The sequence below is a fragment of the Lissotriton helveticus genome, chromosome 8, assembly GCF_964261635.1.
Source record: "Lissotriton helveticus chromosome 8, aLisHel1.1, whole genome shotgun sequence".
Taxonomy (NCBI): domain Eukaryota; kingdom Metazoa; phylum Chordata; class Amphibia; order Caudata; family Salamandridae; genus Lissotriton; species Lissotriton helveticus.
The window spans coordinates 365,995,449-366,012,699 of record NC_136069.1 but is presented as its reverse complement, the minus strand read 5'-3'; the positions used below and the strand labels follow the sequence as shown (position 1 = coordinate 366,012,699).

Sequence of the window (17,251 nt, the reverse complement as noted above, 5' to 3'; positions counted from 1 at the left end):
TATCGCGAACTTGACCCGAAGGTATCAGAGGGCTTTGCAGACAGACACATTCATTTTTGTATACACTGGGAGATTAAGTGATTGGTCCAGAATCCCAGGATGTTGAGCGTCCCTGCTGAGACTCGAACCCAGTGCCCCAGCTTCGAGGTCGACCGCTCTAACCGTTAGGCCACATGATTGATTTCTCTTGCTCCGAGATTGTGGAACAGTCTGGTTTGCTTTTCTGCAATTGAGTAGAAAAGGCTCAATCCTCTCTAAACCTGCTCGTTAATGTCCTTATTGTTCCATAGTGCCTTTGTTGGAAGAAGTTAACACTCTTTGAGGGTAGGGCCTACAACCTCTCAATTATGGTCAAATGGTATTGTATACAGTGTATTATTCCCTATATATTTGTAATAAATTCCCAAATGGTACAAAGCAAAAAAATTATTTGGCAAAGGGGTAGAGTTGAAAAGATAGAATTGTATTTTATTTTTCCTTTATATTCACTTTTTCATTAGTGTACCATATAGAAATCCAGTGTCCTTTTCTTTCCCAATGTGAACAAAACAGTTCCAAATACATAATTTGGTTAAGCCTTAGTAATGTTCCATGTTTACAAATTCACGTGGACTGCATCGGACCGAAAGGCTAGCTGGCCTATACCAGTTTTCAGCCTTGATAAAGCCCCAGGCTTGCATACCAAATAAGGGGTGAACCACATGTTGACTTTACTCAAATTCATGTATGTGCAGTAAGTAAAAACTGAAACATTACTAAGGTTTTACCAAATGATGCACTTGGAACAAGCTCTTTCACTGTGCCAAAAGGTTTGCAAGAGAAGTTGCTGGCATTTTTGCATTACAATGTATTTAGTGCAGACTTCTTTAAAAATATTTTATAGGTCTTTAGAATGCCAATGTAGGTGTGCCTTTTGGAGATACCATAGTTATTTCTTCTCATTCTCACCTGTTTCCTGCAGAGGTGTTCGGTTTTTCCTGCATCCTTAGTACACCAGGCATCAGAAGACTTGTTGCACTTCTAGACAGTTGTGAATTGGACGGTCAAGTTCAATGAGGCGCTTCTCAACCTATGTTTGAAAGTAGTTTTGTTATTGATGGCTTCGTTGACCTCCAAGAGCGGGTGAATTAAGAATGAGAGCATTTTTTTGTTTGAAGATGGACATTTTGGGCCAAGCTCTAGAATTAACTGGAACAGACAGGAAAGAGACATGTTTTGGAATCTGAGGCTACGGACAGGAAAAAGGTACTCCAAAAACATCTGTCCAAGAAGTGGAGTAGAGGTGAATATGCTGAGTTTATTGTCTGACATGAAAACATGGTGTTGTAGATGTAAGGGTTGAGGGCTGTGGTGCTGAAAGAACCCAAAGAAATGTCTTATGTAATAACTAGCATCTCTAAACTTGATACAGTTAAACAGAATTTGTTGGGAAGATCCATATTTGAGGATGTTAAAGGCATATCTAATTTCTTAACCTAGATGATAAGATTTTTAACACATCTGCAACTAGTAGTTCCTGCTCCAATGGGCCTCATTCTAGGTAGGAAAGTGTGCAATCGCCCATGAAAGACCTTTCCCTTGTACTCAGAAGGAATGTTTGGACACTCTTCCCGATGTCCTAGGGGGTCTTAGTTCTCTGTAATAATCTGAGAGCATTTATCCCTTGAGGCTGTTCTCTGACCGTTTACAGGGATCAGGGTTTCATGTTGGGGACCAGACAGTTTACTCTTGAGTCAAAGAGTTGTGCAATTGCTAAGTACCCTCACCAAGTTCTCATTAGTGAGGTAAACCTTGGAAATTTGAGTAGTAATGTGAATGAGGGCACGTCAACGACGCATAATACATGGTCACGGATCGACTACTGGGTACTCACGGCAGCAGCATGTACTTGGACGAAGACGGTCAAACATCTGCCCAAAACCATGTCAGATCACTCCCCGGTATTCATTACACTAGAGATCCCTACACATATCCCCAAACATTTCACGTGGCGGTTACAGGGAAGCGCTCTGCTGGATCAGGTGTTCCACACAGAGCTGCAACAGGCAATAACTGACTATTTTGATTTGAATGCTGGGTCAGTGGCCAGTGCTGGGACATTATGGGAGGCATTCATAGTCACGATCCGTGGTCATTGCATTAGCAAGCACACTGGGATACTGAGGGACATCCAGCAGCAATTGAACATCATAGAAAGGGATATTGACACACTGGAAGTGGAACATACACTAACAGGTAACCCTACTCTCTTGGGTAGAATAAGGGAACGGATGGACAATTATATAACATACGCAGAGGATGAGATAAAATATAAATCGAGAAGATACGCAGCACGTAACTATGGCGAGGGAGGTAGACCGGGACGAGCTCTGTCTAGCAAGATCCGACCCTCACTCACAACATCATACATAACACAAATCAGGGATGAAGACGGTCACACACTGTATGATACATCGTCCATTTTAAACCGTTTTATGGGTTACTACTCGCAATTGTATGACACGCAATTGTGCACCACAGCGGAAGACATTAACCTTTATTTGCAGGATGTAGCACTGGCATGGTTATCGGACACCCACAGGAAATGTTTGGGTCACCATATTATTAAGGACGAATTTAGAGATGCAATAAACTCTCGACCAAACAACAAAGCCCCAGGTTTAGACGGGCTCCCTGGGGAGTTCTACAAAACATAAAGAGACCTGTTAATACCACACTTAGCGGCAATGTATGAAGAGGCGTATGAAGAGGGTAAACTCCCTGACTCACTTAGGGAGGCACTGTTAGTAACACTCTCCAAACTTGACAAGGATCCAACCAAGAGTCACTCTTATCGCCCCTTATCCTTAATTAATATAGATGTAAAAATCTTAGCAAAGGTCATAGCTACTAGGATACAGTTACTACAAGAAAAACTGGCACTACCTGACCAAGCAGGATTTGTCCCAACTAGATCCACCACCCAAAACATAAGAACCATCTTTGCCCTTTACCACCATCTGAATCCGGAGCTGCCGGCAGCGGCGGCCTTGCAAGACGCTGCGAAAGCTTTCGATTCGGTGGAATGGAAATACATGTTCGTAGTGCTGCGCAGGATGGGCTTCCCAGAGCGATTTCTGAGAAGGATAGAAGTCTTGTATAATAATCCAACTGCTAGAATCAGACTAAATGGACAAACATCTGACCCACATATATAGGAAGAGGGACAAGACAGGGCTGTCCACTTTCACCGATACTGTTCACACTGATCTTAGAGTCCCTGGACTGTAGGATCCGCCAACTCCACTCTGAATCTGCTCTACAACTGGGCCTGCGCCCTAACAGTATCTCCCTGTACGCTGACGACATGGTGCTATTCATGCGTAATCCAAATACCCACCTAAATGACCTAATCAGGGAGTATATCCGCTTCGAACAGTATTCAGGGTTGCAAATAAACTGGGACAAATCAGTAATAATCAATCTAACGCCAGGTACGACTCAGCTGACACTGAATTACCCCCTAAAGTGGTAAACCGACCCAGTCAAGTACTTTGGAGTATTTATACATAGGGACCCGGATCTAGTTATAAGGGAAAACAATGGAAAGGCACTGACTAAACTTGATGAGAAGATAACCAGGTGGACACAGCTACCTCTATAGTTAGCAGACAGGATTGCGCTGCAGAAGATGATAGTCCTACCCACATTTTTATACCTATTTATTAATATCCCCATTTGGTTGACGCAGGCGTTTTTTACCAAAATACGCACCACATTGCAGGTAAAAAGGCCAGAGTAAGCTGGAACGTACTAACAAAACCGTACCATCAGGGCGGTTTCGGAGCACCAGACATGCAACTGTATTACTATTGCGCACAGGCGCAGCACGTGCACTATTGGACAACAAACCATGCGTACATTCCACATGTAGCGGTAATAACGGACAGCGTACACCCGACTCCACTACTGGCTTTTATATCTAATCCTACATGAACACAGACAAAATCCAGCCTGTGCGTTGCACCTCAAGGGCATGGCATACACTGGCGAGAAGGGCGGACAAACTTCCTATTTATGCCCCTGCACTTTCCATTGCCAACCACCCGAGACTATCGGTGACGCAGGAAAAGAAAATGACACAATTTGCTTGAGGACATGAAGTTCTACACCATGAAGGATATTTTTCCGCATGGCAGATTCATACAACGAGACGACCCATCATTGAGCATACATAATACTCAAATGAAGGTGTTCGCCCGTATGCGGCTGCAGATGGCGATCAGGGATATGTATGCAACATACCTGAAATAACAACCAACACTACTAGCACTACAAGCCTTGTTGAAAGCACCAACACGCCAGAAATTAATAACCCGCCTATACACTGCATCCCAATCAGAGCAAATAGAGCTTAGTAACAAATCACTCCTTAGGTGGGAAACACTGCTAGGAGTGACTATCGATGTACAGGATTGGGAATATAGCTGTACGCAGCTACGGTTACTGACTTCAAATTGTAACTTGTGTATCATACACTTCAAATTTCTGCACCAATTTTATTACTCCGCGACTCAATTACACAGCTATGGTCTCAGAACACATCACAAATGCGACGCTATACATTCTGATTTCCTGCACCTAGCGTGGGCATGCCCGCAAGTACCCAAATGCTGGCAAGATATAATGGATGCACTAACGGAAATGCTAGCTCAACTAGTGCCAAACACTCCTTTGGTGTGCTTGCTGGGGATATATAAGTTAAAGCCCACAAAGAGACGGAAGTTCCTTGCGGAAAACTGAGGTTTTCCCCCCAGGTTTAAGGATTGGCTTGTTGACATGTCCTACTGTAGGGAAACTATGGAGGTTTATGCAGAAGAATTACCGCAGACATCAAGGCCCAAGGATTTCTGGGAACCGCTAAAACAATATCTCCTGAATATGCAGAGTGATGATTAGGATGTGTTAAACGATGTAAAAGTAATCGAATGAGGTTGGTGGCGATTTATGCTTTCTAGGAGGGAGGATAGTATGAATAAGCGACTATCGCTTATCTACATGGCTGCACAAATGCCAAGGTGTATAATGTTATGGGAAACTTATGCAATATAATTGGCTCCAATGTACACTAGTGAATGTCAATGCATCAATGACTGACCTTGTGTATCTGCTAATGACTAACTGCTGAAGCTTGTACGGATTTATGTCCAAGTACTGTTCACTGTGAACTAAATGATTACAATGTTAATGTGAATAACTTGTTGGTACGGACGAAATAAAGTAAAAAAAATATATATATATTGTAATGTAAATGATGTCTTAACTGTGAGATAGGGCTGTGGAAGGATTCCAACGAGGGTTTCATCTGAGATGTTGATTTGGCTTTTTCAGGCAGGCGCAAGGGATGGAAGAATATAGAGGACTATCCTGAGAACGCAAATGCTCAGATTTTGGTCCTGCTGCTTACTGCCTAGTGGCTTCTTCCAGCCTTTACCTTTCCTCTATTTGAAGTTCAGAATGTGGTACCTCATTTTGAGTTGGATGAGAGTCTAGGACATCACATCTCAGGGTTACATCTATTTCACAATCATTGATTGAGTCCATAAATCAGTCCAGTTGGCAAGTGTCTTTATATTCTGTAGTTTTGTTTTCATGGGTGATTAACATGGTCGCAGGGTCCAGTAAAGCATATCAGATGCCCATTTTTTTCCCGACCTGGTCTTGGCGCCAGCATTCTTTTGCATCGATGAATGGTTTACTATGAGAAATTTTGGAGGATAAAGATGCGTTGGTAGTCATACTTGAAAGGGGCCATGGCAGTTTTCCTCTGCGATGACCTACCTTTGTGCTGATGTCTTGGAAAGCGATCATATTTTAATTTCTCAGCATGGATACTTGCTACCTGTGGAACTTGTAGATCATAGTCTGTGTGCCCTTTGCAGTTTTTACGGGGATCAAATGTTAGGGTTGTCTTCTCTAGATCCAGACTACACTGGATGTGCCTATGCGAATCGGCCGAATGTGCCAGGGGATGTGGTAACATAGGTATCTTTTATCATACGGTCTGGTGTTGTCCACTAATCCAACACATCTGGAGCAGGGTCAGAGGGGTGATGAAGGTGGTCACTAGACTGACAGTCCCACTAGAGGCCAAATGGCTGATCCTAGGTATTGCAGGGGAGGACAAGTGGCCAAATACTCAATTTGGTGGCTTGCCACAGCCACGGGAGTGGCAACGTTTAACCTGGCTAGACTCTGGGGAGCAAGCAGACCCCCAGCGGTCAAGGAATGGGAAGAGGATCTTTATTGGTGTCAGCTGGCAGAACGCATGATATACCAAGCCCAAGGATGCCCCAATAAATTTGAAAAGATCTGGAGACCATGGACACAATATAGGGTGACCTAAGAGAGAGGCTGAGTGGGCGGGAGGAGAGGCTGCAGGGTAGTTTCAACCCCAAAGTAAGCTGTGAATAAAGTCCTCCACAACACACAGTGCAGCGCACCGGGTTGGGTGGCTGGGAGTTACGTTTACAATCAGAAATGTCCAGGCCCCCTGCGAGTGGCCTTTTGTGCGTATACCTGCTGTTGAATTTTATTTAATTGACTGAACAACTGCTAAATACAAAAAGTTATAGTAAAAAAAAGTTAGATTTGTGATTTCCATAATGAAGCATGTCTAGAAGGATGATATGTCCCTTCTTATAGTTTTTCCCGTATCCCATAGAAGCATAGGTAATCTCTACAGTTTCTGTTTTCTAACTCCACAGTCTTTCTTTGCATGAAGCAATATTCCTGTTCCCAGTCTATCAAGGTTTCTATCCTCTGTTGAACTTAGGTTTGTCTATTTTAATTCCCCAAAAAACACTTATTAAAGAAGGCAATATCCTACATTATAGATCGCCTATCTGCTTATGTTTTCGTTGTATTGTCAACTTTGACCCTTGCTGTCCTTAGGGCCATCATTTATTTCAGGATAGCAGTGTCTTGTAGCTTAGTGTCTTGTTCGATATTATGTTTTGAAGCTTTCCTGCATAACTTCAATGAAGTTTACTTGCTGGCTTAACATTGAGGGCGGTTGATTGGGGACCATTACGTTGAGTGTTGTTGCCATCATTCCTTGAGTCTGCATCATTCAGGGTGTGGCATGCTGTTGTGTTCTGGGAGGATTTGTTTACTGGCCTCCTACAGCAAGGGTTGGGTTGTTCAGTTTTGATCCAGGTAGTTGGGGGTCACTGAACCAAATATGTTTAGTCACCTTTATTTCTTAAAGGAAAGGGGGGCACCTGATTTAATGGGCCTTTGTCTGTGATAGGTTTCAAAGATGATTTACTGGAGAGAAAGAGTTGTCTTTACTGAAGAAGATGTTGATGGGAGCACAATGTGGACTGTGTTAATAATCTGTGCCCATAATGCTTTGACCACACTGCTGTTACGTTGTGCTCCATGCACTTGATCAGCTTTCCCAAGATTTCTCATCTGTGGCATGGTCTCCGCAAGATGCTGTTGCCAGTCCTCTATACTGCCTCTCCTCCAGGCTATCTGACAGTGCTTTGGAGGGTCCGCCAGCCATACTAATTGCCTCTGTGCCCACAAGTGTCTCCAGGGCCGGGAACTCCACCCCGGCACTCACCGTTCTTAGTTAAGATGGGCATGTCTTTCATATTAATTTTAGAATTTTATTTCATAGGATTGCAACATTTTTACATTTTCTTACAAAAATATGTATTTTATGTTTTTTTTAATAACATTACTTGTGTTAGAACATAATTTTTTTTCTTATACAATAGACAAAAAAACACTCATTGATTTAAAACAAGAAACCAAATCAGTGCTAAGAACAAACACATATCACCCCATAAGCTTTCTTGTATAACACTCCTATCTCGCACATCTTTCAATTCTAGATTCCACACAGCCAACACACATGTCTAGAGAAAATTGCATCCACTATACACAAGCCAAATATTGATTTATTTTCTCCTTTCGTTCCCAGACTGGACACATCAACATTCAACACAATTCCAGTGGTATAAGTAAATCAGGGAAGTAGGACCTTCTTTGCAGACTGTCCCAGTTGTCTGACAGATTCCCTCAAGGCAACCCTAAACCACATGATGTGGGACTTTGTTGCTCTCTAAACCTGCAGCCCTCTACCATCTTAAGGGCACTTTCAGTATAGTGCTGATTCTTAGCTTGTCATTAGGTTCTGTAATAGTAGGAGTGGAGAGACTAGAATGTAGTTGAGGTGAGCCGGCTAGCGTAATTCCTTATGCCATCAGCCTGGCTGGCTTGAGGTGGTGGGACTTCTATGTACCTTTTCAGATTTAATTACAAACTTTTAACATATAATTCATAGACAACCTCCTTCCCTTTTGGAAGAAACATTATATAATTAGAATTTAGGCCACATGATTTTATGTTAACTAAAGAATATTAAACTGGTAAATTCTTAAAGCTTCATTTTCCTATAGGATTATGTTTGGGTTATTTTCTTGACATGGAATAAAAGAGACTACTCTGCTTGCAGAGTTTTGTACTAATTGTCTGATTTAAAGATGCTAATTTAGCTTTCTTGAAACCTGTATTGTGAGTTTTGGTTTGATGTCATTAAAGGTTATACTGACTACACCTGTGGTTGAGGCCCAAAATCTTTCATTATAGTAAACAAGATGTTTTTTGAGCCAGACAGCTGTCCGGTGGAAAAATGTACAGCATATTAATATAGAATAGCCACGTACTTCAAAACTATATCTGAAGTGTAGCTGTGTGGGCCTCATCACATTCATTATCTGACCACTTCTCTCTTGCCTGCAAGCGTTATAGCTATACCGTCCAGAATGGGATTCAATAGGGTCCAATGTAAGAGACACAGTTAAGACTGCACATATCGTGTGCCCAGAAATAATCCCTCCTATTCACAGTATATGTATTCTGGATGTGTTTCCCAATGAGGAGTCCCTTAAATGAGGATTTAGTAACCATGCAAGTTTATTCAGGAATGAATAAATAAAATCCGTGGTGCATTGCACCCACTTGATGCAGGTTGTGTTAAAGAAGATAACTAGCAGCCATATCCTTGCCGGTATTAATACGAGACCTTTGCCTCTGTGATGAACAGAGCTCCTTCTGGCGGGTACGCGTTGGTCTCCAGCGTACAAGCCGGAAGGAGCTCTGTTCATCACAGAGGCAAAGGTCTTGCATTAAAATCCGCATTGAATCCCATTCGGGACAGAAATACAACCGGATTTAAGGATCTTCACGTATTGAGTATAGCCCCGAAGAAGTCACTGCTGCAACCGTAAGCATGACGAAACACGTGTTGGATAAGGCTGTTGTGAATAAACTGAAGCTCATGTTCCAGCAAAGACTCATTCTTTTGTCACACAGTTATTGATATAATTGATATACTGTTAGCGTGTTCAGGGGACTGTTGTTCTGTTTTACCAGTGGATAAGGGTGGCTCTCCCTACCCTTATGCACCGCAATCCTCACTCAGCACTAGATTATACTTACCTGCGTATTGCCCAGGAGTGCCAATACCCTATAGAACCACCTACCAAGCAGTTGCACAAGCTTTAGAGCTGATGTTTATTTTAGCTAGATAAGGACTTCGTAATCCATTTGCCTAATTAATACCTGATATCATAATTAAGTTAGCTTTTACTTTTAGAAATAGGTTTCCAAGAGGTTAGATGGGGTGGAAAATAAGTGTAATGAGAGATTACCAGTAGTATGTGTTAATTACATCTCCATTTTGTGACCTACCCCAACCCAACTTCTCTAGATCAACTATGGTTCTAATCCATACAACTTTCCATAGTTGGACATTTTAGGGAATGGAGCTCACAAAAGGATTGAATGGGGCAGAGCCTTGAATGTTTAAGAAGGATTTATTTATTGAACTATAGTGCAGCGTTTGGTCCTGGCACAGCTAGGTACAGTGGTTCTTAAATGTTGTTATTGTAATTAAACCTATTGTACTAGGAGTACAGTAAAGAACTGGCTGCAAGTAAATGTTTGATACAATTCTCCTAACACATGCTGATGTAGTAAACCTATTGAATTGGAGGTGTTGTAAAGAAATGGCTAAAAGTAAAAACTTTGCTTTCCTAAAAAAGAAATACAATAACACTTTTATAATAACATTGATAATCAGCATAATAATCTTCTCAACAAAATCTAGTGTTTGAAGCAGAGTGTCTGTGAAGCATTCAGAAGGACAACTGTGAAAATAATTGTCTACCAGATAGAAATTTATTTGTCGCTACATATTCAATTTATTTTACTATCTCATTAATACAGCTATTCCAAAGGTCCAAATTGTATTTGAAAATCAGAGGGGATGGCATTTTTCAGTCAATCCAAGTGTTCTGAAAAGGGTTATAGGTTTCTGTACATTTTGTGTACAATATTTACCTTTTTTCATTTCTCTTCTTAACGTTCAGGTTAGCAAACGATCAATTATTTTGCTTAGCATCAGTCTGTGATGTAATTACGAAAATGCCTTTCTTGGATTTACTTGTCAACTTGATGAATATAAATACATGTGTTTGAGGTTTATATCAACTCATACTTTGCAAAATTAAATGTAGCTGGAGTCTTCAAGTTAATAAAAAGTATAAAAACAAACTTGCTTTTCTTTTTTTATTTTTTTTTAGGAGGAATACACACAGTGTTCCACGTGACAAAATTTCAAAGATGGTAGAAAGATATGAACATTATATGTCTGTAGCTACTGTTATGAATTCAACAGACCCTCCTCACAAAATTGCTGAGCGATCTTCTAGACGTCTGAGGCCAAAGCGGGAACACTCTGAAAAATCTTGAAATCCTGTTATTTCAATTCTGAGCTTTCTGGAGCCTTCCAGCTGGACAATTTTTGTTTGTCAGTCTTTCATTTGGTCTACAATTCGGATTGTTTCATTAAAAAATAATTTTGCTACCTCTTAAAATGTCCCCTGGCACTATGTGTAGTGTTTTAACTGTAGTACAGAAATGAACTGTACATTTTTTTAATTCTACCTTTTGTTTTATTCAAAGTCTTGTAGTGTAACCAAGCCCTGTGTGACTGAAAACTTGCAAGTTAAAATCTTGAAGTGCTTTTTGGACCTGTCTGTTTATAAAGATTTTGCAGTAGATTTGCAATATACCTCTTTCATCTGTTTAAGGTTATTTTTTCCATTTTAATTGGTATTATGTGCCTCTCTGCAACAGTCTGTGTTTTATCTGTCTCATTGTCTTCTATGACTCTGAAATGTGTTGCTAAGTAAAACTTTAATGTGGAGAGACAGATACACACATTCCGTTTTTTTATGGGATGGTTATACGCCTGGCTTTTGGAAATGGACTAGCTATACTTATACTTTACAGGAATTTAACCAGTACTTTCGATTTGTTCATAGCTGTTCCAAAAAAGTTACAATTGTATTTCTTTGATTTTGCATTTAGGTTTTCAGTTTAATCAGGATTGGAATTTGAACATGACCAGTAACACCTATTCAGTGCCTGGTCAGCCTTGGTGAATGTATCTTTGTATAGGTGTTTTTCTGTACTAGGAGTATTTTCTCTGTATCCACTTAAAAATCAGGGAAACTCCTATGCCATAAATAACATGAGACAAATGCGTCTATAGATGGTGATTCTTTCACGGAACAATTGTTTTATTGGTTGTTTGTCAGACAGCTGGGATAAAAAAAATAAAACTGATAGCAATTGCTAAAATATTTGCCCTCAGAATGATGGATGTTTCCAGATTTCTGTATAAACTGATACTTTCTCTACACAACTTATTGAAAATTAATATTTGTAGATAGAATTAAGGATTTTGAGATCTGGATTCTTTTTTTCTTTACAAAATTTCCATATCCCAGCACTTTTCTTTTTGTAACTAAGCAAATTGAATTTTAGACTGTATCATTTGTGTGAAAAATTAAGCTATTTTATATATTTCTGTAAATATATTAATGCCTCCTGAGCAGTATGGGTTAGATAATGTGTGGAGAACCTTCTTTTGTGAGTCGTCTCAGTGTGTAATTGTGATTTTTGTCAACATGTTTACTATTTTTTACTTTACATAAAAAATATAAAACAAAACAAATGAAGGCTACAGCCTTGAGTTCACATTAGGCATTGTTGTACATTGCAGGAATAAAAACAAGGTACCAATCCATTACACATCATGGCATAACATAATGTTGCAGGACAGTCATTGGTTTCATGGATTCAGAAGAATCAAACACTACGCTTTTGATCACAATACAAAGTTTAGCATGATGTTAAGATCCACCTGCAAACTTGACTGATTTAACAATGACTTTAACAGCAGTTTGGTGAATTGACTTGCGTTAAACATCTTTCCTTTTTAGGTAAAGGAATCTGGAACTGTGCTAACTATTATGTTAATTTAAAATGATATTTTTGGATTTGCCAATGCCCCAACAAATGAAAACTATGACATGTAAAACAAGAGAACCCTGGTCTTTCTATAACTGGTTCAGCTCTTTCCAGGACCGTTTTATGTGTTATGCAAATAAGCAATTGTTTTGAGCAAAACAATATTAGTCTAAGATCTCTGATCCATGGCACCATCTTCGGAACATCACTTCCCTAGTAGTTGATATCAGTAGAAAAGTGTTTATCTTATGTAAGTAAGGTATTTAGGAATGAAAAGATGTTTGCAAGGTGTAAAACGAAATTATGTTTTTAATTATTATTTGTACATTTGATATCTTGCATCAGACAAAAGAGACTGGCAACAAATCTTAATTTCTATTACATGTCAACACATCATAATTTCATGCATCCCAAAGGAAAGGGATTATAAATTGTAATTAACTGCAAAGGCTTGAATTTACTCAAATGTTTACATACGTGAACATCCAAGCATCTTTCTAAATACCTCCTTTCTTAAAAGCAAAGAATAGTTAAATATGGATTAGTATATTCCCATGTGTGTTTAAAAAGAGATTACGTAAAGTTTCTTACATTCTATATTTATTTCGATTTATTTAAAAGAGAGGTCATTGGCTTAAACAAGCTCCGCAGATAGTAGCCCATCTGTGAGCCTATTGGGAATGCAGGAGCAACATATCATATATAGGTTAACTACTTTTAGTAAATCATTATTTTTTTCTGATAAATGTGTCACATTTTCAGACAATAGTTCTACTCCTTTAAGAAAAGGATCTTACACTTCTTGTCAGATTGTATATTTATGTATTCACACATGATTTTGTAACTTAGTAAGAATGTACATACCGCAGTCTAATCTTGAGCAGCAATTAAGCCTAAAATATGTATGTTTGTACAGAAGCAGTCAACCCTGTAGCTTGTAAAAAACATTTTCACTGAAGAAGGGTTTGCTATTAGATTGAAAGTTGAGCTGACTTAAACAGCACAGATATTTAAAATATGCTGAGGATTTCTACCAGCATTTCTTGTTTAAAAAAAAAAAAAAAGAGGCAAATAAGATGCTCTTAAGTTGAACTTGAAGCTTAAAGAAATTGTTCTTAGTCGAGGAACTTAATGACCTTCTATGTTTCTAACTTTGATTTTGAGAACTTGAATTATTATCATTGTAAATGTAATGTACAATTGAACAGTGTTTTGATAAAGCATTTGAAATGTGAATGCAGTGTGAGTGGGTTGTTTTCTGACAGGTATGCTTAGCATTTTATTTTTTCATCAATTAATACATATAGAATGCTCAGTTGTTAAAGACAGATTGTGTATTGTGAGGTTAAATTGCCATTGGGGACAAAAACTTGGTCTGCAAGGGTATTGTATACCTGGATATATAATATTATGTAGCTACTGTGGGTTCCGTAGGGGAGGAAGAAAAATCTTATCAATTACTAATTGATTTGTCCCCTAACACATACATAAATGATTCTGAACACGAGTCAAATGTGGCTTCGTATGTTATTCATTTAGCAAAGTGCACAAAAATAAAGTTTAAAGCAAGGTTGCCCAATGCAGAATACAATTGAAATGTGATCAAATAAAAAGGACATACATGAAACATCAACCTAACATAATACTAAACAATAGATTTGGCATAGTGTCAATTTTTGTTCATTTTTTGTATCTGTATGTTCTCGGTCCATAATGTCAATCATGAGTATTTTAGCCACATACAGAGTGGATGCAGAGCACAAATTGTAAATATTGTTGATGTTTCGACCCTTTCAAGACTTGTTCCCTTACAACATCAATACGGGTCTTCTTCAAGACTTAAAAACAAGTGCAGCCTGCTTGATAAAAGATCGTAAGAACTTGTGCGTTAAGTAATAGACATCCACCTAGCAATATGTGAAGAAATCACAACTCATCTGATGACCAGAAAGGGGCGATGTCTGGTATACTAGTCAAATGTGCACAATGAATGTGCTGAACATCAATATGTAACGCTTGCAAGTATCAATCAATCGGGAGAATTGTAAGCGCACTACTTACCCGTGAGGGTCTCAAGGTGCTGGGGGGGGCAGCTCCATTCAGTCGAAGAGCTAGATCTTGAAAGTCTTTCTGAAGATGTTCATGGAGGGGGTGCTTCTGATGTAGATCGGGAGCTCGTTCCAGGTCTTGGCCGCGATGTGGGAAAAAGCTCTTCCCCCTGTTTTGGCTCTGTGGATCCGTGGGTTTTCAGCGAGGTCGGCGGATCGGAGGTTTCGCTTGGGTACGTGGAAGGAGAGTCTCTCATTGAGGTATTTGGGTGTGGTGTTGTGAAGGCATTTGTAGGTGTGAGTGAGTATCATCTTGAAGGTGATTCTCTTTTCTATGGGGAGCCAGTGTAGGTTCCATAGGTGTTGGGTGATGTTCTCGTGTCAAGGGATGCCGAGGACGAGTCTGCGGTGTTCTGTATGGTCTGGAGTTTGCGAAGCAGGGCCTTGTTGATCCCGGTGTAGAGGGCGTTTCCGTAGTCCAGTCTGCTGGTTATGAGTGCATGGGTGATGGTCTTCCTTGATTCGGGGGATCCATTTTAAGGTCTTTCAGTGGATGCGGAGGGTGTTGAAGCAGCTGAAGGTGACTGCGTTGAGAGGGAGGAGTCTAGTACGATGCTGAGGTTATGGGCATGTCCGTGGGGTGGCCAGGCTGCAGAGGGCAGTGGGCTACCAGGTGTTGTCTCATGCAGAGAGGGAGGGTCCGAGCACAAGGACCTGTGTTCTCCGAGTTGCACTTCAGGCAGCTGCTGCTCATCCAGGATGTGACTTTCTTCATTCCTTCCTGGAACTTCAGCCTGTTGGTGATGGGGTCCTTGGTGAGGGAGAGGAGCTGGTTGTCGTCGGGGTAGGATACCATGCTGAGTCCGTGCTGTCTGACGATGTCGGCGAGGAGTGCCATGTAGATGTTGAAGAGCGTGGGGCTGAGCGACGATCCTTGGGGTACTCCGCAGTTGATTTCTGTCAAAAGGGTTGCACTCTGATTCTTTGGGTGCTGCCGGTGAGGAAGGAGCGGATCCATTCAAGGGCGGTTCCCTGTATGCCGGCTTCGCGGAGTTTGGCGGTGAGTGTGCTGTGGGAGAATGTGCCGAACCCTGCGGAGAGGTCGAGTAGGATCAGGGCCACGGTGTGTCCTTGGTCGAGGAGGGTGCGGATGTAGTCTGTGGCGGCGAGTAGAGCGGTCTCAGTGCCTTGGTTGCTGCGGAATCCGGATTGGGAGCGGTCAAGGATGGTGTTTTCTTCGATGAATCTTGTCAGCTGGGCATTGACTGTCTTCTCATTGACTTTGGCCGTGAACGGGAGGAGGGAGATGGGTCGTAGTTCTTGAGGTCCGTGGGATCTGCTGAGGGCTTCTTGAGCTGGTGTCTGACTTCTGCGCGTGTTCAGTCATCTGGATAGATGCCAATATTGAAGTTGGCATTGATTGCGTGTTGTAGTTCTGGAGTGATGGTGGTGGCAGCTCTGTGGAAGATGTGCAGCGGGCAGGGCTCCGTAGGGGCTCCTGAGTAGATGCTTTTCATGGTTGAGGTGGTGTCTTTGGTGGTGACTGGGGTCCAGGAGGAGATGGTAGGCTGGCTGGTGTTGCTGGAGGAGGATGTGGTTTCGGGGTCAGGCGTCTTGTTGTTGAAATTGTCGTAGAGGCCCTTGATTTTCAGTTGAATGTAGGATCCAAGCTTGTTGCAGGGGTCCTGTTAAGGGGAGGAGTAATGTCCGCGGTTTCGCTGGGGGGCTTCATGAATTTCTGGATGATGCTGAAAAGTTCCTTTGAGTTGCTGGCGTTGACGAGGATCTTGTTTTGGATGAAGGTCCTTTTGGTGGATCTGATGCACTAGTGGTGTTCCGCCATGGCGTTCCTGTAGGTGGTATGATCTTCAAAGTTTTGCTGTTTCTCCAGTTCTTCTCGAGGCATCTGAAGGTTTGTTTAAATTCTTGGAGATCGGCAGTTAAGCATGTGGACTTTCTTGGGCGCTGTCTGTTGTTGTTACATAGGGGTACAAGCTTGTCTGCGCAGTTGGAGATCCATTTATGGAGTTCCTTGGCTATGAGGTTGGCGTTGGTCGGAGTGGTGGGGGGGGTCTCGGTTGAGGATCGAGCTGAGCTGCTCCTCTGCGATTTTGCTCCAGTTTCTTCGTGGGTGGGGGGTGCGGTGCAAGTTTGGGCAGCGTGGGTTTGTCGACGCGGAAGTGTACGCAGTGGTGGTCCGTCCATTGGTGTTGCGTGGTGTGGCTGAAGTGTATGTTGTTGACTCCTGCGAAGATGGGGTCCAAGGTGTTTCCTGCCTTGTGGGTAGGTGTGGTGACGAACTGGTTTAGTCCGAGGTTGTCCAGGAGGGTGGCGGAGTTGGGGTCGCTGGGGTTGTCGAGGTGGAAGTTCAGGTCTCCAATAAGTATGTAGTCCATGGAGGTGATGGCGAGGGGGGGGGGCGATGAGGTTGGCGATGGTAGTGGTGAATTGGAGCATGAGGTCTGGGGGGGTCTAGGCGAGGGTGCAGTGAAGTGTGGTTCTAGGGCTGGGCTGGATTTGGAAGCGCAGGTGTTCGGTCGTGGAGAAGGAGTCGCTGATGATGGAGGTAGCGAGTCGGTGTGAGCTCTTGTGTGCGATGGAGAGTCCTCCACACGGCGGTTGGGGCGTTCCTTCCTCTGGATCTTGTATCCATCAGGGATGGCGGAGCCGATGTCGGGGGCAGAGGAGGCATTGGTCCAGGTTTCTGTGAAGAAGGCGGCATCTGGTGAGAGGGTGTCGAGGAGGTCCCACATCTCAACGGCATGACTGCAGGGAGCACACATTGAGGAGGATACGATTCAGGGCTTCGGTGGTGTTCATGTGGGGGGTGC

At 41.9% G+C, this 17,251-nt stretch overlaps 1 protein-coding gene across 4 annotated transcripts in view; it reads left to right on the top strand.

The window, feature by feature from the left end:
* The window catches only part of LOC144772688 (uncharacterized), a 554,957-nt gene extending 541,078 nt beyond the window's left edge, over positions 1-13,879 (top strand). For 3 of the 4 annotated variants that reach the window (XM_078657156.1, XM_078657158.1, XM_078657157.1), the window contains one exon: positions 10,638-13,879. In XM_078657156.1, coding sequence (XP_078513282.1) covers positions 10,638-10,806 — 169 coding nt within the window. In that variant the 3' untranslated portion in view covers positions 10,807-13,879. The remainder of the gene's footprint in view (positions 1-10,637) is intronic. The other variant, XR_013599822.1, reaches the window with a different exon arrangement.
* Positions 13,880-17,251: the final 3,372 nt, after the last annotated feature.